This window comes from Callithrix jacchus, chromosome 10 (assembly GCF_049354715.1).
Source record: "Callithrix jacchus isolate 240 chromosome 10, calJac240_pri, whole genome shotgun sequence".
Classification (NCBI taxonomy): domain Eukaryota; kingdom Metazoa; phylum Chordata; class Mammalia; order Primates; family Cebidae; genus Callithrix; species Callithrix jacchus.
In genome coordinates this window covers 13,736,510-13,761,612 of record NC_133511.1, presented here as the reverse complement: position 1 = coordinate 13,761,612, position 25,103 = coordinate 13,736,510, and the positions used below count along the sequence as shown (strand labels likewise).

The 25,103-nt window shown below is 50.4% G+C and overlaps 1 protein-coding gene across 1 annotated transcript in view; it reads right to left on the bottom strand.

The window, feature by feature from the left end:
• Positions 1-23,697, bottom strand: part of ZBTB16 (zinc finger and BTB domain containing 16) — a 200,585-nt gene extending 176,888 nt beyond the window's left edge. Inside the window, exons 1-2 of the mRNA XM_002754425.6 lie at positions 23,529-23,697; positions 18,852-20,209 (exon numbers count right to left, since the gene is read on the bottom strand). Of these exons, the coding sequence (XP_002754471.1) occupies positions 18,852-20,119 (1,268 nt within the window). The 5' untranslated portion in view covers positions 20,120-20,209; positions 23,529-23,697. The remainder of the gene's footprint in view (positions 1-18,851; positions 20,210-23,528) is intronic.
• Between the last annotated feature and the right edge of the window lie 1,406 nt (positions 23,698-25,103).

Here is a 25,103-nt window from a genome sequence, read left to right as displayed (position 1 = left end):
GCAAGAAAAGGGATGATATACATTCCTCTGTTGCTTTAAGTTACAGCTGGCTGGACACTTGGAGGGAAGAGCAGCCTCTAGCTAAAGGGTTAGATAAGCTAAAATCAATGTAAGCCACCGCCTCCAAATCTTTTAAATCACCACCTTCTCTCCCCTGACCATCTCTAAGCCAGATGCCTACAGTGGGCATGGAGCAATGTGTAAGCCTAGACGTGACTACCCATTCAAGCTAATGGTAAGAGAGAAATCAATCCCCTACTCCCGCCAATAAATAAAATAATTAAAATAACTGCAGCCCCTGGGGGCAATCAGACAGCCAAGAACAAAGGAAATAACCTGACAGCGTGCAATGGAAACAGGATGGAGACACTCAGTGGACAGATTAGTAGAAACCTAACATCTTCAACAATGGAGGTGAGAGCCTGGTTCTTCTACTAACTGACCAAAGCCTCCTGTTTACATCACTGAATATAATCACCTTGATGGGATCAGCTGAAACAGCGATATACAATTTATCGTCCTGGAGATATCTGAGAGAGGTTATGAGAATCACGAGAGGAACTAAAATCACAGACAAGAAACTGCTGCCTAAATCAGGAAGCCATGCCATTACCTTATAAATATCACCCGCAGAGCAGAATTCCTGGAGGGTGGGGCATTAAGAATACCTTGAAAATGAAACGTCCTGCTCAAAGAACAGTTACATCCTTCCCCTGGCTACAGGAAGGGGGAGTCCAAGGAGAAGCTGCCTGGTACGGAACACAGGAGAGCCTCTAAGTCCCTTCCAGCCCATCTCCCATCATGTAGAACAGGGCAACCCCAGATGCCAGGGTACTGGATTCCATCACCCTAAGAGGGCAGAGGGCACAGTGCGGGTCTCAGCTCATCTGAAAGGGTTGTGGGTGGCTGAGGAAGCTGGGAGGGAAAGGCAGCTTATGAAGTACAATATATGTTCCACCACGGCTTCCTGGAGCCAGAGGCTGGGACGTGAGACAAGTGGGCGTGGCTCCTTTTCAAGCCAGAGTCTCCAAAGCCCATTCCTTAGAGCCAGCCTCCAGTGGCCAGTGGGCTTCGGGAAGGGAAGGAGGACGTCTATACCACAGGTTGAAGTTTAATTTCTATTTAGGAACTGTTTGTTTTATTTTGTTTTGGGTTAAAGGTGGTAGATGCCAAGCCAGGCTGTCCCCCTTTCAACTTCTTTTTTTAAAAAAAGACAAAGAAGAGAGAAAAACAAAACAACCAAACACCCGTAGCCCAAGGACATGCTGCGCTGTGGGCGGCCCACATGAGCTTCCTTTATCCAACCACAAAAAGGCATCCGTGGAACCAGCGAGGGGCCCTGGAGCGGCGTTTCCAAGGCCGGCCCGCTCCTCCGTTGAGGTTAGCAGTTACCCAGGGGCCAGGAGCCACTCGGGCAAACAGCCCATGCCCCTCGTTACACAACGTCGGGGCCCTTATCTCCCCGTGCCACTGTCGGTTTGCAGACATTGCGTAGTGCTACGACCACAGCCGAGACTGGCCCGCGGGAGATAGCGTCGCCGCCCGCTATCAGGGAGGCAAGCGAGAAGACTGGGTTTCTATTAAAAGAGAGTCAGAGAGACGGGTAACAGTCCGGCAGACCAGCTTCAGAGTGTCACTTCCTTTGATCCTGACAGCTAAAGACCCCCTCTCCGCAGGCCCCCTCTCCCAGCTCCCCCGCCCACCGAGAGGAGGTGGCAAGGGTCCATTTCACGTCCTTTCATCAAATCTTGGTAGAGTGCCAGGTACAAGATGCAGGGGAGAAGTCTCCTTAGGCGCTGCTAATCACCCTCTAAACTCCTTTTCAGACGGGCTGGTGAAGGCAGGGAAGGAGCAAGGGGCAGTCAGATACATACATGCCCCGTGGATGTCACATCAGTGTTGAGCACTCCAGTCACGACACTCTCCTTTTCAGACACCTTCTAAGGCTCCAACTGCCCCAGGGTAAAGTCCAAAAACAAACAACAGGTACGTTTATTGAGCAACTACATTGTTCCAGGCACTGTGCAGGGTGTGCTAAGTACACTACACCAAATCCTCAGAATATCCCACACAAGAATTGCACTTTAGGAATGAACAAACTACAGTTCATGGGTGGGGTGTGTGTGTGTGTGTGTGTGTGTGTGTGTGTGTGTTTAAATAGAGATAGGGTCCTACTTTGTTGCTCTGGCTGGAGTGCATGATCATAGCTCACCGCAGCCTTGAACTCCTAGGTTCAAGCAGTCCTCTCTCCTCAGCTACTGGAAAAGCTGGGATTATAGGCACACACAGCCACATCCAGCTGATTTATTAATTTTTTTTTTGTAAAGATGGGAGTCTTGGTCTCAAACTTCCGGCCTCACACAATCCTCCTGCCTTGGCCTCTCAAAGCACTGGGATGATAGGTGTGAGCCACTGCGCCCAGCCAGTTCACAGTGCTTGATGGCCAAGATCACACAGTTTGCAAGTGGCAGCGTGAAAATCTGAACCCAGGTCTGCCCGGCTTCAAGCCTGTTTTCTCTCCATTCTTCACACTAGCCTCCTCTAATCTCTCTCCCCGCATTTATAGCACCACAGTCTGACCCCAGCCTACCATTCCAGCATGAATCACCCTCATTCCTGCCAAAGGAAGTTATTCCTCATTTTCTCCCCTGGCCCTGACCACGATTTTCCTTCTTTCTGTCCCATCTTCAAATCCTACTTATCCTTTAATATCCTGCTCATGCGCTACTTCATCCAGGATTCCAACACATATCAAAATCGCCCTTAACACAGTTATGGGCAGAACCGCTAACTAAGGATCTTTCTCTCTGGTTAGGAAAGTCCCAGGAGGGGAGACGTCTTGTCTGTCTTGCTCATTGCAGTATCCCCAGGGCCTACCCAAGTGCCCAGCAGACAGTAAGTGCTCAACAAGGTTTTAAACTTTAAAATGAATCACTCCAGACTGAAGTCATTTCAACTCTGAGTATATATATATTTATCATAGTCTTTCCATTTTCTATTCTCTGTCATAGTTATAAACATACATATTTTAACTCTTCTGTTCAAAGTATAAGTTCTCCAAGGGAAAGTCCCACGTCTTATCAATCTCCGTATCTCAAAACCCATAACATAGGGCATTGCCTGTAAAGCCTAAGGAACTGATGTACATTAGTCTGCTCAGGCTGACCAATAGAGAGGTTAATGAGGGCTCCAGCAGCAAGTCATTATGCCAAAACCACCCAGCATCCCTCACAAAGATCTGAAAGTACCCTCAAGTCACAGTCTAGTCTTGCCTCCCCCTTGGCAGAAGCAGAGAACAAACCTGGACAGTCACAGGCAGACTTGTGAAGGACGAATTAAAGTGGGCTGGGAGTGAGGGATATGGTCTGGTGCTGGTTTTGCTACTAGCTGCTTGTGTGACCTCAGGAAAATCACAAAACCTCTCTGGACCTCCACTTCTTCCTCCCTAAATGAGCATGTTGAAATAAATGATTCCAAGCGTGCTAAAGCTCTAACATTCTGTGATTCCTGTGACACCTTGAGAGCCCAGGCAAGCAAAGCTGGTGGAGAATGCCTTCCTCAACAGGTGGCAAGAGGAGGAATGGAGACAGGGACACTTAGAGGACACCTCTGTGCTATTCCTCAACCTTCCAAAAATAAACAAACCTTAGCTGGTGAATAAGCCACTCCCTCTCGTTAGCCAGAACAACAAGCATGATATGAAGGTGGATCTGAAGTAAACAGAAGGGAGGAAGCAGATACTGAAATGGATTTTCAGTAAATAACTTCCCTCTAGTTAAACCTGAATTTTTTCCCACATATGTATGCTTTCACAGATCCGGTTTGGGAGCATTCAAATTAGCACAACCTGGCCTTAAATACTGCGCAAAACACATAGTAAGCATTTTGCTTTTATTTATGTCATCAATGGTTTCAATGGGAATGACTCATCCTTCCTCTTTAACACTCTGTTCTAATATGGTTTACTATAAATAATGCAGAGAGAGAAAGAGAGAGAGAGAGCGGGAGCACCAGAGAGAGCGAGCCTGTGCAGCTCAGCACAGGGCCCCTTCACTGCTAGGTCACAAAAGAGCCTAGTCCAACAGACAATCCTAAGGTGAATCTCAGCTCAGCGGATGGGCGGATGATGATGGTTCAACGAAGGGGAAAAACAAACATTCCTCTCTCTGCTATCCAAGTGATCAGGGCAAGAAACGTTGCCCGGAAAGGGGAAAAAAATACACGCTGAGTATGTGCCAGGTCCCAGGCTAGGAGTTGAACACATAAGCTCCTTTAACCTTCCAGAGCTTTCCAAAGAGGCAGAGTCAGAATTCAAACACAGGCTACTGTGCCTCCCAGGCCTGCCTACTCCCTTGGGGCATAGGGCTCAAAACTCAATCCATTCTTTCTAACCCCAAGCAACATCTACCAGTGACAGTCCTGGTTTTTTTTTTTTTTAACAACAGAAGTGCCTCCCAGGAGCCCAAACTCACAGGAGGCCAAACCACAAATGCAGAAGCATTACAGCAGTCAAGAGGAGTCTTCCCAGTCCAGGCACATGGCAGCGACTCCTTCCTCACTGGGAGTCAAGCCACAGTAGTTGGAAATCAAAAGCCCCTTGGCCTTGTCTACTTCCCACCTAAGAAGAGAGGCCAACACTCACCCCAGAGCTGAGCCAACAAGCCTCCCCCACACACCCCTTCCAGAACCTGCCTTCCAAATCAGACACAGCGGCCGACGGTGCTTATCACACACTATACACCAGATTTGTTAGTGCATTATTTTGACCATTTCCAAAAGTCAAATCTACTCTCTCAAAAGGCAAAGCCAAAGAATGCGGCATGGACTTCAGAAGGAATTCCCAAAGAAGATTTCCAGACTCTGTGGGGCTGTGGCAGCATCACAGGATTAAGCAATTATTTATTAGAAATGTGGCTTCTTTAGAACAGCAGTAGCACTTCGCAAATGGAGACTCTTATATTTACAATGCACTAACGTTATTCACCTATTATTTCACCTGCTGGCTGTTAGCACGGGGTTCGTACTATCATCAATTTAGCAGTGCCTAAAACAAAAGATTTCACCAGTTCCTTTCATAATTTCTCCCCTGGGGCTGTAGCAGATCTACAGCACAATCATACCTGTTTGCCCAGTCCACCTTCACTCTGCTATGCACTTTACATGTATTTTTTATCCTCATCACCACAGACAAGGTGGTCATTTTTCATAAGAAAAGTAAACAGGGGCTCAGAGATGTTAAGCCACTTGCCCAAAACATACAGTTAACAAATTTTGGAGCTTGAGTCTTCATCCAGGGTGCCTTCTTTTTTTTTTTTTTTTTTTTTTTTTTTGAGACTGAGTCTCACTCTTCTTGCCCAGGCTGGAGTTCAATGGCGAGATCTCAGCTCACCACAACCTCTGCCTCCCGGGTTCAAGTGATTCTCCTGTCTCAGCCTCCTGAGTAGCTGGAATTACAGGCATGCACCACCTCACCCGGCTAATTTTGTATTTTTAGTAGAGATGGGGTTTCTCCATGTTGGTCAGGCTGGTCTCGAACTCCCGACCTCAGGTGATCCACCCACCTCGGCCTCCCAAAGTGCTGGGATTACAGACATGAGCCATTGAACCTGGCCTCTTTTTTTTTTTTTTCGAGACAAAGTCTCACTATCACTCAGGCTGGAGTGCAATGGCACCATCTGGGCTCACTGCAACCTCCACCTCCCAGGTTCAAGTGATTCTCCTGTCTCAGCCTCCCAACTAGCTGGGATTACAGGCGCCCACCACCACACCTGGCCAAGTTTTATATTTTTAGTAGAGACGGGGTTTCACCATATTGGCCAGGCTGGTCTCGACCTCCTGACCTCAGGTAACCCGCCCACCTCAGCCTCGCACAGGATGCCTCCTTCTAAACAGTACCTTCTCCCCTTCATTCCATGCTGTCCAGTCCCACCCCTCTCCCAGAAAATCTCCTTCTTGAGCGAGGAGCCCCCTCCCCCTCAATTCCTGGGCTGTATTTCACTATCTTTAGCATCTCTTGGACTTTGAGCTAGCTGTTTCAACTTCCCAGTGAGTCTGTTCCAGTAGATGCCCCCTGCTCTAAATAGCACCCTCGGAGATCTGCAAACATTACAAGGACATCAAAACAAAGCTATCAGCTGGTCCTAGCTTTAGCAGCCAGTCTAAACTCTTTTGTTTGATTCTCAGACAGCTTATTGACTAGGTGATGAGGTCAGAAGTTTTCTTTTCACCTAGCCTCTTCCAGAAGCAGCGGCAAAGTCAGGGCAGGTAGAAAAAGTCCACCCATTTAAGATTTCAGAGGTACATCGTTTTTCTGAGCACCAACTGCTTACCAGCCAACAACTTGAAGGGGTGGGAGAGGACTGAGGGAGAAAAAGATGGGAACTTAAAAAGCAAAGATAACCTCCACCCTTTCCCATCTTGTATTAATGTAGGTAGGCATAGGCAACCCACTCAATGAAATGTTCTCAGAGACTTTGCACGTCCACATGAAGGAGGAGAAAAGTAGGTGAGGGCAGGAAGCTGATCCACCGTGTGATAAATGCACCTGCTGTATGTGACAAGCTACCTGTTCTCTTTCATCAGGCTCTTTCACACTTCTCCACCCCATCTAAAAGAGGGTCCCGGCTCCCCACCTGTGCCCTCCTGCATAACACACCACCCCTCCTCACCCTGACCCCAACAGTTTATCTTTGCATATTGGAAAAACTGGCATTTATCAAGTAATCTACTCCTCATAGGTTGTTAAACAGAACACAGGGGTTATCAGTGGGGCTGATATAGGAAGATAAATAGCAACCTCTTATGCAAATAGCACTAAGAATGTGGGACCGGCCACAGGACAAAGCACAGTTCAGGAGAACGTGAATCTTAACACTTCTCTTCAGTTGCAATCCTGGAAACCCACAGGAGCCTGGAGAAGGCTCTGTTGGGTGGGTTTTCTTCTCCCTTTCTTGCAGGGAGGGGCAGGTATGTCGGGAGGGACAGGTGTGTCGAGAGGTGCAGCCTGCTTTGCAAGAAGAGTGGCAACTTCACGTCTGATAAGACAACTCCTTTCTGTGGACATAACCTTCTCTGTGCAATAGCTGTTTCATTTTTTCTGAGATTTCAGACCCACTGGAACATGCTTGGTTCGGGTTGAGGAGGTGTCGGACTAATTGAGAGAAAGAGAAGGTGTTCTCTAAGGTGAGAGTGGGGGGTCAGAGGGCAGTAGGAAACACACACACACACACACACACACAGAAAACCAGGAGTTCTGGGTTCCAAGATGCAACCCACATGACCAGGAGATGCTCTTCAGATCTGCCTTTGCTGGCAAAGAGGTGGGCGTCGGCCTGGGGTCCAGGTGGCATCTTTTCAAACCCTGCTCATTATTTTAAGGGCAAACTCACATCAAAAACCAAGAGGAGAGTGGCTCCAAGTGACAAAAGAATTACCCTTGGAGGAACCGAGCAAGCGGCTTCTCACACCAGGCTGCAGGCTGGGGAGGGGGAAAATGGAAGCAGAATGACAGAATCCAGGGCTGGCCAGAATGAAAGACTGAATGGAATAGGGTAATTTACACAGGAAGTAAGCACTTACCAGACCCTTCATCTCAACACACAAAACCCTCCGCCATATCTGGAAGCAATTACATCCAGTTAACATGATCTGCTCGCCACTAAAATTAACTGCAAACAGAAATATTTTTCACTTTTGCAACAGGGGATGCCAAGGTTTGGCCTATTCTCCCCCACCCCAGCCACTGAATCTGGCTGCTGGAGAATATTTAGCAGCTCCTCAGCTCAAAAAAACAAAACTACTCTTGTAGCTGTCAGGACACAGAAAGTAAAAACGTGGATAATTATGAAGGGGGGAAAGGCGCGGGAGAGGTGGCAATGAAAACCATTGTGCTAGAAATTGAGGAAAGGGGGCCAGGCACATGGACCTATATAGGTCTGCATCCCTGACAAGTCCAGTCTGGTTTTCCACACTGAACTTCAAGGAAAGAAAAATGTTTTTAGAGTCACTCGATTTAGCAGCCGCTTCACATTGTTTTTAGGTACCATCTTTATCCCTTCTGCCAAGGGGGCGGGGGTGGGGGTGGGGGGAATGCAGGGAGGTAGACTCACAAATGTTAGCGGATCCTTAATTTAGCAGATCATTTAGGGGACAACTGTCACGATTTAACTTTTGCATTGAACACTTCCAATCCCTACTCTACAAACGCCTTCGAAGCAGCTTTCACCGGCTCTAAGCGGGGCAAGAGCTGCTTTTAATTTGAGACGTACGCAGTTTTTTCTACGTAAAGTGAAGTGAAGCCCACGAGGAGGTGAGAACTGGCCTCCGTGAGCGTTCGTGCCCAGAAATGAGCCAATGGCCCTTTCTCCAAAACTCCAGATCCAGCCGCCCCGACTGGCTGGCCATTCCAGTCCTTTGGCTTTGCACCCAACCCCGCCATCAGATAAGAACTTATTCTTATTTTTTCTTGAACTGCTGTCAACGATGCCATAAATGCCAGAGACAGATGGACAGATTTCTTTTAAAGTTCCTGAGGAGGCGTCATCTCCAAACCCTTCCCCCAACGGCCCCTCTTTTCTGGGCCAGATTCTGTCATGCTTTCCCCGAAAGTGCAGTTCACTCCTTTGTCACCAGGGGCTTTTAAAACGGCAGCGGCAGTAACAGCAGCAAAAGTAATGCATCCATTTGCCAGACAACTCACAAACATTTTTTTCTCAAGAAGAGGCAGGCAGAGAAGTTCCCCTCAAGAATGAGGTCAGACACTGCTGTTCTCTGCAAAAACCACACTTAGAAACATTACTCGTGGGAGAAACAAAAGAAAAGGAACAACTTAAGTAGCCTTTTTTAGGACTTCGGGCTGTAATGGGGTGGGGGGGGTATAGTCTTGATCTGTTAAAAAGCAAAAAAGCACTTTGCCATTCTTTTTAATTTTTAAAAACTTAGGCCCGGCATAGTGGCTCAAGCCTGCAATCTCAGAACTTTGGGAGGCCAAGGCAGGTAGATCATCTGAGGTCAGGAGTTCGAGACCAGCCTGGCCAACATGGCAAAACTTCATCTCTACTAAAAATATATATATATATATACACAAAAATCAGCAGGGCATGGTGGTGCACACCTGGGGTCCCAGCTACTTGGGAGGCTGAGGCACAAGAATCAATTGGACCCAGGAGGCGGTAGTTTCAGTAAGCCGAGATCGTACCACGGTACTCAAACCCGAGCAACAAAGTAGGGCTCTCTGTCTCAAGAAAAAAAAAAAAACCACAACTTAATTTTACAATGAAAAAAATACAAAGTATATACATCCCTTCAAGTGTGCAAGCCGAGGCCATACCACTGGCCTGACACTGTGCTACGACTTAACACTATACCACCAGCATGAATCAGAAGTTATTAATTTCATCTCACAGATGAAAAAGTGAGTGGTGAGGAATCTTGCCATGGTCACACAGCCTCTAAGAAACAAGATTAATTCGAACCCAGGTTCAATTCCAGACACAATGCTCTCCAGCTTCTCACCACTTTGCAGCCAACAACTGTGGGAAATTCAGATGCTACAAGAATGCAAGGAAAAGAAAAATGAAAAGGAATCCTCTCCTGAAACCCACCCCCTCCCAGAAACAGCCACTGTTAGCAAGTGGGGGTCTCTCCTTCCCTTGATCACTCCACACACACATACCTAGGCACACACGCTCACAACACGGCTCTGTCACTGCGTAGCCATCCAGGCATGGAAACAGTTAAGTAGCCCTCACTGCATAAATCAAAAGTTCAAGGCTGCAACATACCACAGTGATTCCCTCTTTACATATGACAAGAACCAGAGAAGGGCTGAAATCCCAAGCATCCTGCGCAGGGTCTCCCCGGCCCGCACAGGTTATGCCGCCAGGGTCAGGGCCTCGGACCCTTAGCGGCAACATTCATTTCCTGAACAGGACAACTTCTCCTGACCATAAAGCTAATAGGAACTTCCTCGCACGGCGAGCTCCGGCTGACAGGGCTACTTGTCACTGGCCACGCAGGAGGAGAGCACTGGTTCCCATTAGTGGGTTATGATGCCAGGTGCTACTAATAAGGTACATCGGCAAGAAACAAGAGCCTGCTAAGTTGTCTCTCCAACTCTGGAAGTAATCAGGCCTGGGCTTCGGGGTTGGGGAGGGGCCTTCTTTAAAGAGATGGTGGGGAGAGCTGAGGCTTTGCCACAGTAGACCCCAGCAGCACCTAACCTGCTGAACAGCTTAAATAAATAAATTTCCAACAATCCCTCCACATTTCCCCCAGCTACCATAAAAGGCTCCCCCAAATTAACAACTAATAATGGCTGCCCCAGCACTGCAGGCCCATGGATCACCCTAAGGGCCATTACAGTCGGCCACATCTGCTTCTCACTATGGCAAGGAGAGCAGTGCCAACAGGCCTAATGGCATTAAGATCACGACGCTGAGCTAATCCACTTAGAGCACAACGCCGGGCGAGGGTGGCAGGGGACTCAGCGGCTCCCTTGTCGGGCTGGGGTCACAAGAGAAGCAGGAAGTAGGGAGGCAGCCTCACACTCGTGTGCTTTAGGTTCCAAGTGATCTCATTAATATGCTTTAAAAACCACATTGAGAGGTAGGGGCTAGCCTCGCCTCACAGAAAAGGATAGCTGCTTCACAGAGGTGAAGTCATTTGCCCAAATTCACCACGGAGCACTAGCACCCAAACCCAAGTGGACCAGACGTCAGTCTTCCTGCGCCTGCGCTGCCACCCCACCTCCCACGAAGATAATGGTTTCATGGCACATCTGTCCTGTTTAGCAAGGTGGCGGTTTATGTGTGTGTATATCTTTTCTTCTTATTTCAGGGGGATCCAAGTGGCCCTAAAGAGGGAAGAACTCTAAAAACCACTTCAACTAGTCCAAAATGTCCCCTCTTCATCAAAATGTCTGTGACAGTCTTCTAACAACAGTCTCTAACAACCCCAGTGTCTCAGGGAGTCCTTTTGCTTATCTAACTTGGACCCTTTCTACTGCAATGCTGAGCATAATCTGTTCACACCAGAGAAAATCAGGTCTTGAGGACAGAGTCGAAAGTGAGCTAAGAATTCAGAATTAAGCAGGATTTTATAAGTCTTTAGCCGAAGTTTCCATGCTGACAACAAAGTCCCAGATCCCCTCCTCGCAGCTGCAGAGATAAGCCTCACGTAGGCAAAACCCAACAGCAGTTTTCCAGACTGCACCAGCATAATAAGGACACCGGGGCTTTTAAGGGGAAACAGTAGAAAGGGGAATTTCTGATTATGCTGGCATGAAATTAACAGCATGGGATTTTTATTTTTGTAAATGGGTTTCTTTTTTCTCTTTTTCTGTTTTGCGAGTCAGCATAAAAGGCCTCTATCACTAGAAGCTGATCTCTCTGTGTTGGTAAGAGATGACATAGCAGTCCTTGGATCCATGTGGCCTGGGCCCCTGAGGAGCTGAACCCTCTGCAGTAACCTTCCGCCTCTCAAGAAGCCACCAGAGAAACTGAGGAGGCCAGAGCTGGTGAAGCACTGAGCCCCCTGATCACCCAGCCGCAGAGAGCACGGAGCCAGAAGATGGGGGCACAAATCCTGGTGCAACTCTTTACTACAGAAAAGTCCACTAACCTTTTGGGCTTCCTTGGCCCATCTGAGAATATGAAACTGATACCGACCTTACAGGACAGCTACAGGGCTTACAGAGATGCCGGCTGTGAGTGCACTTAGCACAGAACCTGACATGTAGCCAGCACTCAAAACCATGTCTGCTGAGTCCACACTTCAGAAGCATTCTGCATTGACAGGCAGGCAAGGGAAGAAGCTCTGGGTCCCCCAGCACTCGCAAGCCCAGCCCCAGGACCCTCATCAGTAAGGTGGTGTCTGTGCTCCTCATCTCTGCCATAAACACAGTGATGTGCATGCCTGGCTGAGTGCACAGGCAACAGGACACCGTGTCAGGGAGCCTCCCCGACATTTGGACCTGACGGCAGTGGAGCGCTGCCCAGCTAAATTTAAACAAGAACTGGAATGACTCACCAGGCCTCAGGTCAATGGGACAAAGAGTACCCTGGCCACCACAGTACAAGAGATCAGCTTCTGAGGAAGATGCAGGTGCAGTGTCTCAGCCCCAAACACGAGGCGCCTGAGGCAGCAGTTTTACAGCGCTGTACAGATGGACGCCCGTGCAGAAGAACGGTCTCTGGGAGAAAGCAGGACCCGGCCCAACAGGAACACATTTTTCACCCTGCACGGCTAGCATGGCCTGCTTCACACAATGACAAGAAAAATACCCCAGCAAACATCTGTGGACCACTTACTTTGTGCTACCCTTCCTCACACAGGATAAATACTTTCTGATGAATCCTACAACAACCCGATGAAGTAGATGCTACTATTATTTGTTTCACAAATGAGGCAAACAGGTACAGAGAAGTTAAATAACATAACACCGTCACAGTTAGCAAGTAGCAAAATCAGGATTCCAACCTGGACAGTCAAAATGCACATTTCCTATGGGTAAAATGTTGGGGGTGGGGGGGGGGGTTGTAGCAAATTTCTTACTACTTAAATAACTGCCGGAGAGTAAGAGCTTTTACCGCATGCACACAGCCAAAACAGAACAGAAACTCTTTAGTTATGGAAAATTCAGAAACCCTCCAATGGACAAACTGAGGCACATCTTTTTTCATTTAGTAAGACTCTGCAAGTTATATACACTTAGGCTTTCAGCAGGATTTGCTTTCAATTTATTAATAAAAAACTTAAAGTGATTGGAAAGGTTTCTCTCCTGAATTAGCAAGAAATCAAAGAGCTGTGAATAAAATTTGATTTTAACAGTTTAGGATAATCACTATTTTAAAGATTCATAATAGTTTTCCTAGAATGAGCAGGAGGAAAACGTGTGGCTAAACTATAGCTTTCTCCCTCCCAGCAATTAACAGCTCCATCCAATAGTGACAGCAAATTAAAATGGGACTTCTCACTGAGATGAAAGAGCGGGCAACTCTCCTCCATTGAAAATAAAATAAAGGAAATCATCTTCAAAAGTTCCAAGAGTTCAGTCTAGATCCCAGATGGCTCAGTAACCCTAAGCAGGTTAAAGTATTTTAAAAAAAACTAAGTCAGAGCATACAGAATCAAACCAAACTGACCGCCTACTTAGCCGGCTGAACTGCCAATCCAGATTCCAAAACAGCAAAATTCAATTAACCAAAAGGACTTCATGAAGATATAAGTGGGTACACAAAGAATAAAAGAATTTTTTAAAGAGCTCAACAATCAGAAAGAGCTCACTGAAGTGCCTAGTTTTAAAAATGAACAAGTTTAAGGCTCAGGATGAAAAACAAACTACGTCAATGGTGACAGAGCTGAAAAACGCAGAGCTGGGTCTAGACCTGGCTTCCCCACTACAGAGTCTTCTGCCATCTTCCTATCTTCACAACCAACGACCTCTCCAAAAGACCAGATTTCCAGGAGCCCAGGAGATTATAAACTTAAGTCATTCATTATCCCTAAAAAAGGATACTTCCTGGAAATAGAAATGGATTCAAAAAGGATTTGAGCAAATCTGTGAATGACAAGGCAACCATAAATAGCTACTAAGAGAAGCTGGTATACACCTGACCTTTAGGATTGACGTCAAGGAAGATGTCTGTAGCCTCCAATGGTGGTGTCTTAGGGATGATGTTGGCAACCGAAGACTAGGTCAGATGGGTTTGATCCAGAAGAGCAATGCTCATGTTCTTATATGGCCTGGTGCTGAGCACCCAGGACTGTGAATTGGAAGGCAAGCCTGGTTCTACCCATTTATAGCTGTGTGACCTTGGGTAAGTCACTTCTTTGCTCCAAATCTCATTTTCCCCATGTGCCAATACAGAATGATAATCACTCACAATTCCTTATCCAAAACCTGTGGGTTCTTCAACGACCAAAATCCTTCAGATTTTAGGAAGGTGCTCTTGACACCTATCATGTTTAACAGTCCCAGCAGAGTCTAGGGCAGCACTCTGTAATCAAACACATTAATATTTTTGCGGCAAACATGAATATTCAAAATGAGCAGGATAAATATAGCATCACGTCAGTTCACATCAGGTTTTGCCACTAAATGAGTTTACTGCAAACCTTTTCTTTTCAGGGCTTTTCAGACTTCATTATCACAGATGCGGGATTACGGACCTGTACCCCCCTCAGGGGAAGCGGTGAGGGTAAGAGAGATAAAGTCATTAGAGGTGCTTTCCAAAGAAGAAAATGCTGCAACCCATGAAACGTATTATTAATATCATTGCTGTGGCTATCATTATTCTACAGCACGCCCTTTTCCAAACACAATTTAGTTTGACATCAGAGGCTCTGGGCAGGATGATGAAAGAAAACCAAGAGTCTCAGGCAACCTCAAAAATCCCAAAAGTAGCCTAAACCAAGGTCAACACCTGTTGGCCTTCTACGTGATCAACCACTAAAAACAGAGCAGCCGATCATCTGAGAGAGACCAAGGCCAAGGGTCAGGCAGAACTCTGAAATCTTAGCCACATGGCTCACGCACCGTAGAGCTGGCTCCACAAAGCCTCCAGGAAGGGCTGTACACATACATCCAGAAAGCTGGCTGAGACATTCCCTGTGGTTCCTGAGAATTCCCTTCAAGACCAGGCAAGAGTTGTGATGGTGTCTGTGCACAACAGACACTGCAGCTGACCTAAGTGCTTGTCTGTGTAAGATCCAGGGGGCCCTGGAAAGCAGACCCCACTGTGATTCTGCAGCACTAAATTCAGAAACACATAAGGACCAGGCTGTATGAGCCACGGGAGACTGGGGACCGTAAATGAGGACTAGGTTCACACTTAAGTCTCCTACACTGTTCCCTGCAATCTTACCACACATGTATGTAACTCTGAGAATTACATGCCAGATGAGGTGCACCTGGTCCAGTTGAGCTGGTTCCTAGACCATATCCAGAGAAGCCTATATGCACAACTGCTCCAGCCTTTCAGAATAAGAAAGGGAGAGTCAGTGTTCCAGAATCCTGAGACGACATTCCCCTTCCTCAGACATTATCCTCTGTAATGCGGACACACTGGTAAAGATCTGGGGACCCGAACCTTGCTCCTTCATCTGCCTCCAGAATACTACTTATTTATCGGATCTTCTCACTGTTCTGACTTCCTTCTGCTTCATTTAGGTAAGTCAGTCCCATTTTATTTACCTGTGTGGTGCCTTTGCCTGGTCTTCCCATCCATCCATGACTACACTTAACACTGCATCTCTTTTGCACATGTCGCTCCTTCACTGCATGGCTTGTATATCTTGCTGTCCACTGTAGGGAACAGGACCTACAACACCACTAAGTTTGATTCTATCTGTTGAGCCAACAGGTTACCCCTCACCCCACCCTGGCTTGGGATCAAATCATGGGGAAACCTACCAATGACATTCCATAATAAACTCCCTGCCTTCCTGCCTCACTTACCAGCAATCTACCTTCATTTCCTCTCCATTCCCTGCTGCCCCCCACCAAAAGAAGAAATGCAAGAAAGACTGCTGGGTATCCAGTCTTTACCAACACTCAGGCCTGTTGGCTTAAAGATAAAATAAACCCTGTAGCCTGTTATTTCATCACTGATACATTTCCAGCAAATGCCACGGCTTCCTGGCATCAAAATCTCCCCTTCCCATCTTTTTTTTCTTTTTTTTTTTTTTTTTTTTTTTGGTTTGTACTGGTTATAGGGTGGTGTTTTCTTCTACCAGAGCATTTCTCAGGCTGCTGATGGGTTGGGGGAAAGACAGAGAACAGTAGGAAAAAGGGAATAGCACATTAATCTTGGAGTTTTGAGGGTGAGGGGGAGAAAAAAGTCTTCCACAAAGTACATCTAGCTGGGTAGCTGGGAACTGAGGGGCTGCTGACCCGAGTGAGGGCCGAGCACACACTGGAATATTTTCTTCCCTCTCTGATTTCTTTCGACCCCCAAGCTTCCCACCAAAGGCACTGCCCTTGGCTCTAGCTTCTTGAGCTGCAGCTGCTGACCTTCCACCCTCAGTCAAAATCATATTCTCGGCCAAGCATGGTGGCTCACGCCTGTAATCCCAGCACTTTGGGAGGCCAAGGTGAGTGGATCACTTAAGGCCAGGAGTTCCAGACCAGCCTGGCCAACATGGTGAAACCTCATCTTTACTAAAAATACAAAAATTAGCTAGGTGTGGTGGTGCACGCCAGCTGCTCAGGAGGCTGAGGCAAGAGAAGCGCTTGAACCTGGGAGGTAGGGGTTGCAGTGAGTCGAGATCGTGCCACTGCACTCCAGCCTGGGTGACAGAGTAAGACTCTGCCTCAACAACAACAAAAAGCACATTGTCCCTGTCAGCAGCCCAAAGCGTGATGCCAAGGATTCCAGGGCCAGTGTCTCGCTGTCACATGCTCACAAGGAAAGGAACATCCTCTGCACCACCTCACGGTTAACACAACTCCCATGGAGGGTAGCCCTGTGGACACTACACACTAGAACTCAGAGCCAGTGGGGACTGTGCAGAGATGAGGCCTGAACAACACAGGGTGCTGAGGGTCAGTTCTTCACTGCTGCAGTGACTATGTGCCTATCACAGCTCTAGTGATTTCTGGATCTTACTTCATTAATTCAGCACCAACCTTGCTGACTAGCTCCATTTTAAGAAGTGAGTGAAACAAGGCCCAGAAAGGTTAAATACCTATCACAGGCTCTCACCACTAAACATGGCCAATTCCACCATCCAGGTTCTTTGTAATACAACACGGCCAACCCTCCCTCTCTCCCCAGTAGAATGAAGGTCTTGCTAAAGGGGAACTTGGAACTCTCAAGAGAGCGCTGTCTTTTGTGGCCCTCTCAGGTAAAGAAAAGCAACCAGGAACCAGCACCTGATCAGAGTCAGAAAAACAATCACTTCCCACCATACCCCACTTCTCACAGCAGAAATAATGCACATCCGGAGAAGATGATACATGTCTCTGGTCAAGTTTGGGGAGGGGGTTTCCTTTTTTAGGAAAGTCTGAGCAACAACAAACACAACCTCAGTCTATTTCTGAGCAGTACAAGCATCAAGAAGACACACCTCAGTGGCAGTTATTTCTCACACCCACTGGAAAAAGTCGGCTACGTTTAGCTCTGCCACACTTTCCACAAGGTAAGCCTCTGAGCTGTCGAGGAGGTAGGGTCAGAGCAGATTCCGGCTAGGGGTAATGAGATCAACTTCCAGATATCCACACCCCAACCCCTCTCACTCACATCCCCCATACATGAATGAGCAACAGAGGAATGGAGGTGAAGCGGGGGAAGTGGAAAATCCACCCAAGATCAGCAAAACAGCAGACCAGAGGGTGTACAGCAAAATGCCATCATCAATACAACAGAAAGCTGGATTTCTTGACTCCATTCATCTGACCCAGAAACTAGAGGGTAAAATGATGGGCATATGGTTTATGACAGAAGCAAGGAAAAAAAAATAAAAACTTGTTACTGATCCCCTCTGTTATTTACTCCACTTCCAATAAGCAATCTTCCAAACCCTCTGTTCCATAGGCAGGATCCTCTTCAAGCCTAAATGACTCCAAGAGGCAGCAAAGTACCAGGGGGTAAAGACCTAAATTTGAATCCAGCTCTTCCTCTTACTCTCTATGTGACTCTGGAAAAGTGACTTGACATCTGAGCCTTAGTATAGTTCATGCAAAAGAAGGACATTACCAGCCGGGCACGGTGGCTCACACCTGTAATCCCAGAACTTTGGGAGGCTGAGGTGGGTGGATCACCTGAGGTCGGGAGTTGGAGACCAGCCTGGCCAACATGGAGAAACCCTGTTTCTACTAAAAATGCAAAATTAGCCAGGTGTGGTGACACGCGCTTATAATCCCAGCTACTCAGGAGGCTGAGGCAGGAGAATCACTTGAACCCAGGAGACAGAGGTTGTGGTGAGCTGAGATCACACCACTGCACTCCAGCCTGAGCAACAAGAGCGAAACTCCATCCCAAAAAAAAGAAAAAAGGGACATTACCTACCTCAAAGGGCTTCTGTAATGAAAATGCAACTGATGGAAAGTGCTTAGTACTGAACCAAACATGTCATAAGAGCTCAATGAATGGTTATTTCATAGAGAAGGAAACGGAAGCCGGAGGGAAGCCAATGCTAGCCTGAAGCAGCATTTAATTCAGTGTGAGCAGAGATGGGATAAGAATGAGACTTCACAGGCTGCAAGAGCAAGACTCTTATACCCGTCCTTTCCCCTTGCATTTAAATCAATTCCCCCTAAATGCATGTGCAGGATCAGAGAATGAGAAGGGACACAGCAAGGAGATGAATGCTCACCAGGAATAAGGTTTGGACCTGCAGCTGCTCTTATGGCCTAAGTAGCCTCCAGTCCCTCCCATTCTCCCAAGCAGCAGAAAGGGACTGCCTGTCTTCACAAGAGCCACTGCATGGGAACTTGAGGACCTGGAAACATGATCAGATCCAGGCCACAGGAGACCCTCATCCCACTTCCTTTTCTCCTTCTCTCCACGTTATCAGTCACTCCAAGCAAAGGAGAACAGACCAGACAGCAGAAAAAACAAACAGGAGCAATAAAGCAAAAAACAGAGGGAAGGGTCTATTAAGAAGATGGGCCCATGAGTGTCCCCTGGTGCTTTTGGGACAGATCCTAGGCCCCCTCACTACGGTCTAAAAAAATCCCCTCCCCATCCCCCTGAACTTTTGAAGAAGTGTTTTGGTTTTTTTACAAATTGCCAAGAAGACAGGGGAGCCAGGCCCCTAATGTGGGAGCAGCCAGGGTATGAAGGAAGTGTGTGAGGGCCTCAAGTCCCACATCAGGTACGGGGCTGCCGCGGGGCTGCAGTGGGGCCTACCTGTGCTGCTCCACAGCCTCGTTATCAGGAAGCTCGACACCACACACGCTGCACTGCTCCCCGATGGTCCGGCTCTCTGACTTCATGCCCACAGCCAGCTCCCCCAGCTTGCTGAACAGCTCCCTCTGGATGAAGCCCTGGGGCAGAAGCCCCCCATAGGTGCTGAAGTCCATGGAGACGGCCAGGGCAGGCTGCACATGGAGGCCAGAGGTCACCGAAGACGGCATGCTCAACACAGCATCAGCCTTGTGGTTGGGCAACACAGAGTAGATGCCCAGATGCTTCTCAGCTGGGGGTGCTGGGTGCTCAGGTCGGCTGGCAGGGGCCTGGCCAGCCTCAGCTGCGGGTGGCAGCTGCTCAGCACTCTCCTCTCGCCCATAGTGCAGCTCCCTAGCACTGGTGATGACGCTGCTTCGAGTCGGGGTCCCGGGCCCCTCTTTGCCTCTTTCCTCAACCTTGTCCCCCATCCCTCCTGAGATGCTAGACTCAGCTGCCCCAGGGCTGTCCTGGCTGGGCACCTCATCCACCTGCATCATCTCCGTCTTCACCTCTGCCACCCCAGGGTGCCGTCCACCCCCAGCCAGAGTTGGCTCCTCGGGCCCTGCAGGTGGCTGAAGAGTTCCCTGCAGGAGAGACTGTCCTATGGTCATCAAACTGTCCACTGCAGCCTTGGTGGGACTCATGGCTGAAAGACCAAAAGAGGTGGAGACTGAAGGGCTCTGGTCCACCATGGGCCCAGGGAGGCTTTGTCCAGCCACACTGGCATACCCACTCTCCTCGCTGGAATGCTTCGAGATGAAGATGTTCTTGAGGTACCGAGCCTTGCGGTCCTCTTCTTCCTCGGCCCCGCCGTCAGCCATGGTGGCCTCCGTGTCATTGTCATCTGAGGCCTGGATGGTCTCCAGGATCTTCAGGCACTGCTCCTCCAGGTACTCGATCTCCAGGATCTCGGCCGCATACAGCAGGTCATCCAGGTCCTCCGCCTTGGCTTGCAGCGTGGCTGTGTATGCATACTCCAGAATCTGCTGGAAGGTCTTTGGCGAGAGGAAGTCCAGAGTATAGTGCTGGCTGTTGCGGTGGAAGAGGATCTCAAACATCTTGCTGGTGCAGGCCAGCACCGTCCGGTGAGCGTGGAACTCCTGGCTGTCCACCATGATGACCACATCACACAGAGTCCCGGCCAGTCGCATCTGGTTGGCCTTGCACAGCAGCCCCGTGGGGTGGCTGGGGTTCTGCAGTTGGATCATGCCCATTTTTGTCAGATCCATGGTGCTCCCCTCGGCTCAGGCATGAGGCTCTCTTTCCTTCTGGGCTCTGCGTGGCGGGGCAGGGTGGGCTTCCTGGGCCAACAGAAGGGACTAGAGGGAAGAAGAGGCGAAGAAGCAAAAGAGGTGAGAGAACAAAAGACAAATTCATGTGTCCCTAAAAGTAAGAATTCGACCGCTACAACATGCCCCCTCCTCCCTCCTGCCAAGCCCCCAGCAAGAGGAACTTAGAGATTTTAATTGAGGTAGCTTCCCAGAAATCTACAAATCTGCCTTTCAAGCCCAGGGATGCTGAGAGTAAAAAGAAGCTTCTGCCACAGCCGATGCCTAATTCCCTACCCTATGACATCTGTTAGATGAAGTGAAATGAAAACGGCACTGAAGTCCTGTGAGTCCTCAGCTTTCTCCATAGAGAGTAGGGGCTCCCTAGGCAAGTCCAACATTCATTATGACGAGGTACATTTACTTAAAATTAGCAAGACTTTAGCCTCTTCCTTATCAGCTTCATGCCAACCCCCTGGATGTCAAACCTCATCTTCAAAACAAAGTTTTTCTAAACTCTGCCTCAGTGCAGGAGCCCCAGGAAAAGAGTCAGACTCACTGGAGGCCAGCAGCCTGTAGTCGTGACCCACAGAAATCTATGGGTACTGGGCTCTCCTGGGCTTTCCTCCCCAAAGCCTGTCCTCTCACCATCAGCCTTGGCCTCTGGCCTTCTACTGTTCTGAGGGTTATAAAGCACTGGCAGACCCAAGCCTTGCCCCCATCTCAGGGTACTAACAGGAACACACACACAACCCACACACTAACTTGGGTCATTTCTATCCACGGAAGACTCAAAGTTATTGAATATGTAATCTAAAATCTGGACTGTTTGTATGCGTATATGTACATCAGCCAGAGACAAAGAGAAAGATGTGTGGGGCTGGGCGGCAGTGGCTCACGCCTTTAAGTTCAGCACTTTGAAAGACCGAGGTGGGTGAATCACTTGATGTCGGGAGTTCGAGACCAGCCTGACCGACATGGAGAAATTCCATCTCTACTAAAAATCCAAAATTAGCTGGGTATGGTAGCTAACACTTGTAATCCCAGCTATTCAGGTGACTGAGGCAGTAGAATCACTTAAACTGGGAGGTGGAGGTTGTGGTGAGCCAAGATCACGCCATTGCACTCCAGCCTGGGCAAAAAGAGTGAAACTCTATCTCAAAAAAAAAAAAAAAAAGTGGGTGTACACACACACTTACATAAGGTGCTGTACCTACCCTCCTACCCATAACTGAGCAGTGGACAGGAGGATCTAAAAAACAAAGAAGGATGAGTCATTAAGGTATGGAGAGAGCCGGTAGTAAATATGCGCCCCTACAGCCAGGAGTGCTCATGCTGGGCTGGGTGTGTGAACTCCACGTGTGTCCCACAGGCTCCAAGGAGTCTGCAAGTCCTGTGACCAGGGGCAGCAAGGGATGCTGGCCATGGCTCAGAGGCTCCGGACGTGGTATTGGCACCAGCATCTGTGGTGTGAGTTATAACCAGTACGAAGGGAAGACAGGGCTGGGAAACAAAGGCCTCTCCCTGAGCCTGTTCAGGATCAATAAGAGGGCTCCTGTACTCCGAATCCCGCTTAAGGAGTGTTAGAAAGACCGCCCAGGCCCAGGGCCCTCCCCGTGTCTGCCTTGCAGCGGCCAATATTGCAGTGAATGAACTGGGAGCAAGGAACAGCAAGGTCTCTCCCTCACTCTTCAAACACTGCTTACTTGCCTCCACCCCCAGAAGGAGCTCTATCAGTTCAGGAGCCTCCACGCTCACACAGAAAGGATTCACAGGACGCCTGATCAAGACACTTTTGCTGCCCACCCCGGGGTGGGGATGGAGGCCGCCAAGGGTGGGATGACCATTCAGCCGAGCCTCTCCACCTCGTGCTTTCCCGCAGACATCGGGACTTCTGAAAACTAGGAGAGAGCAGCCAAAAGAATGGATGCTTGGCGCCCCAGAACAAGCCGTTTGGGTCCTGAGGGAAATCGGGGCACCCTCAGGCAGCCGTCTTCCCCACCCACCGCTCAGCGCCTGCGATCTGGCCGGAGCTGGCTGCAGCGTCCAGCCGGGCGGCGCAGGGAGAGCCGGCGCTAACCCGCCAGAGCCTCAGGATCGACTGCGCTCTCACACGCCCCCAGTTCCCAGCGACCCCCACCGAGAGTTGGAAACGACTTCAGCAAACTTGGGGAAGCAACTTTTCCCGAAGAGCTAGACACCTGAAAGAAGGAGAGCTGAACTAGGGGCAGGGGAAAGCGAAAGAGACGGGGAGGAAAAGCCACAGCCCGGGCGGGCAGGACTACGCGGCGGCAGGAGGCGGACCCGCCCCGCGGCGAAGGGGAAGCACAAAAGCCCCGCAGCGAGTTGTGGGAGGAAAGGCGAGAAGGGGTCTGCCGGCCCTCCCTCTCCGACCCAAGGCCGTGACCCCCAGGAGGGACCGGCTGGGTCCCGGGCCTCGGGCCAACAGCGCTAGCGGCCGGCGCGCCCGGCCCAGGCTCGGTGCGAGCGGCTCGGGAGCCGGCGAGCGAGTCGGTGCGGAGCGCTCTGTGCGTCTCGGTGGGTCCGCGGGCCGGCGGGACCGTGCGCATTTCCAGCGCGTGCGGGAGTGTGCGAGGCGCTGTGCGAGCGAGCGGCGGGCGCGCCAGGGTGGGAAAGGCATCCCGAACGCATCAGGTGCAGAGCCTGGCACCCACCGAGAGCGGCCGGGAGCGCACGGCGAGCTCCGGCGTCACCGCCCGTCCCGCCGAGAGCCGAGGAGGGCCCGGAGCGCTGGAAACCCTCTGGAGCTTCCCTCCCTCCCCTGCAAAAGGGGGATCAAGTCTAATCAAGAAAAAGCCCACCACGTTTTTTCAAAGAGAAACAAAACGTAAGCCGTCCCAGTCCTGCTCTCCTCCGCCCCCGCATCTACTCGTCAGCTTCTCCAATTCTAGCTTCCCAGCCGGCCGGCGAATAAACACACAAATAAATAAACCACAACCTTATCTCGCGCCCGCGCACCGGTCGGCAAACATAAGAGCACCCACGGGCTCTGCTCCTCTGCCCGCCCCTGGCAGTACAAAGCCTCCAGATCCCCGACCCTCTGCTCACGCCCTCAGCCCCCGCAGACCGCTACGCCCCCCACCTCTCACCCCGACCGTGCCCCGGAGAGGAAGGGCTGCGGAGGCAGCTGCGCCCAGGCTGACAGCCGGGGCTCCCCCTTCCAGCCGATCCCCAACCGGTGGTGGCGACGGCTGCAGCGGCAGTAAGGGAACACGCCAAATAAAAAAGGCACAAGCCCAGCGGCCGAGTGGCCGAAGCGAGCGCGCGCCCCCCAGACCTCTCCAGCCCCGGGGGGGCTCGGCGCGCGGCGTTCGCTGGGCGGTGCGCCTCTCCCCGGCCCCTCACTCACCGCAGCCGAGCCGGGCACTGTGGGGTGGGTGTGCGTGCCTGTCGGGGGGTGTGTGCCTGTGTCGGGGAGGGGTGTTGCTGGGGAACTGTTGCTCTCCGTATCACGGCGGCAGCGACGGCATCGCCCGGCAGTTCGCAGTACCCGCTCTCATCGCCCTCAACTCCTCTCTGCTGCGAGGTTAGCAAATCACCACCGGCTGCTGCGCCTCCGCCGCGTCCCACGTCAACGCCGAGCCCCCTCCCCTGCAAGGCCCCGGCGCCTCTCCATCTTTAGTGCTGGCGGCCGAGCCCGGCTCCCTGCCCACAGCTGCCCCCCTTCCCTCCCCCCTCCCGCGCCGTCCCCGGGCTCAGCCCGCCCACCACCCCGCACTGGCCAAGCCCGCGCGCGCTCCCCGCCCCACCCCTCCTTTCCCCTCCCCTCCCTTCCCCGCGCTCCGCGCTCCGGGCTTCGCCTGACATCTAGCTGCTGCTGGGGCGCCGGCGGCCGCCGCTCACCGGCCGAGGAGAGAGAAAGCAGGGAGCTAGAGGACAGGAGTGCAGGGAACTCGGAACCCTTAATGGGGGCACCGAGGGTGAAGGGCGCGCAGCAGCCCCCACCTACTCCCAGGATTTTAATTTCTATCGGATACGGGTTTGTGCCCCCTCCCCCGCACTCCGATGCTCAAGCACGCAGTTTTGTCCCCTTTTCCAATCTTTGCCCAATTCAGTGCGTGTCATCTCGCCTTTAACTTTCTTCCTCTTGGCTCGGGGCTGCGTTCCCAGGGGCCCCTGACATCAGTTTTAAAAGGCCGCTTTCCTAGCCCAAGCCTGGGCTTCCCATCCTTCTGGCTACTGCGCGCCTCCCGGCTTGAGCATCCGGATTTCAAGAAGTCTCCAGATGCAGAATTCGCGGGCCCTGGTGAACCTGGTGCCATAAGGTCCGCTGGGATCTACTGTCGAAGCGACACGCCCCTTTTTAGATGTCGCGGTTGCTGGAGGCCAAGGTCGAGTCCTGAGAAACTTTTATCTCTCCTAGTCTTGGACAACCTCTCAGCTCTGCCCCCCCCCCCCCCCCACACACACACACACACATACAGAGCAATCTGGGTGGAAACAGTTCTCTAGAACTGCCCCCAGCTCAGCACACAGTCTTCAGGGGGCAGGGGAAAGCTTGGAAAAGCTCTGGGCCCCTCAGAAGCGCGTCCTCCTCTCAGCTGGCCGCCCTACTTTAGAGGGTAGAGCAGCCAAAGAAAATGTACCTTTCCTTCCTCTGCTCATGTGAAGGTAAAAAAAGGGGAAAAAATTTTTTGGAAAATAAAAAAAGAAAATGTACCCTTCCTCTGACCGCAGAAAGCTGCTGTCCCCGCTTTTCTCTGGAGCTGAGTGAAGATAGGGGGCCAGAGGCACTGGCTGTGGATTCTGACTGAAGCCTAGGAGGTTGGGGTGGGAGGTGGGGGTGGCCGAGAACACCATGCAGGGGTCTCAGGCTAGTCAGCCCTCGAGGTCACGCGGTTTTAGCAAGGTGGAGCTTACATCACCCAGGCCTAAGCTTCCGTCCATGACTCGTGGGTGGGCCAAAGGTTTTCCGCAGGACTCA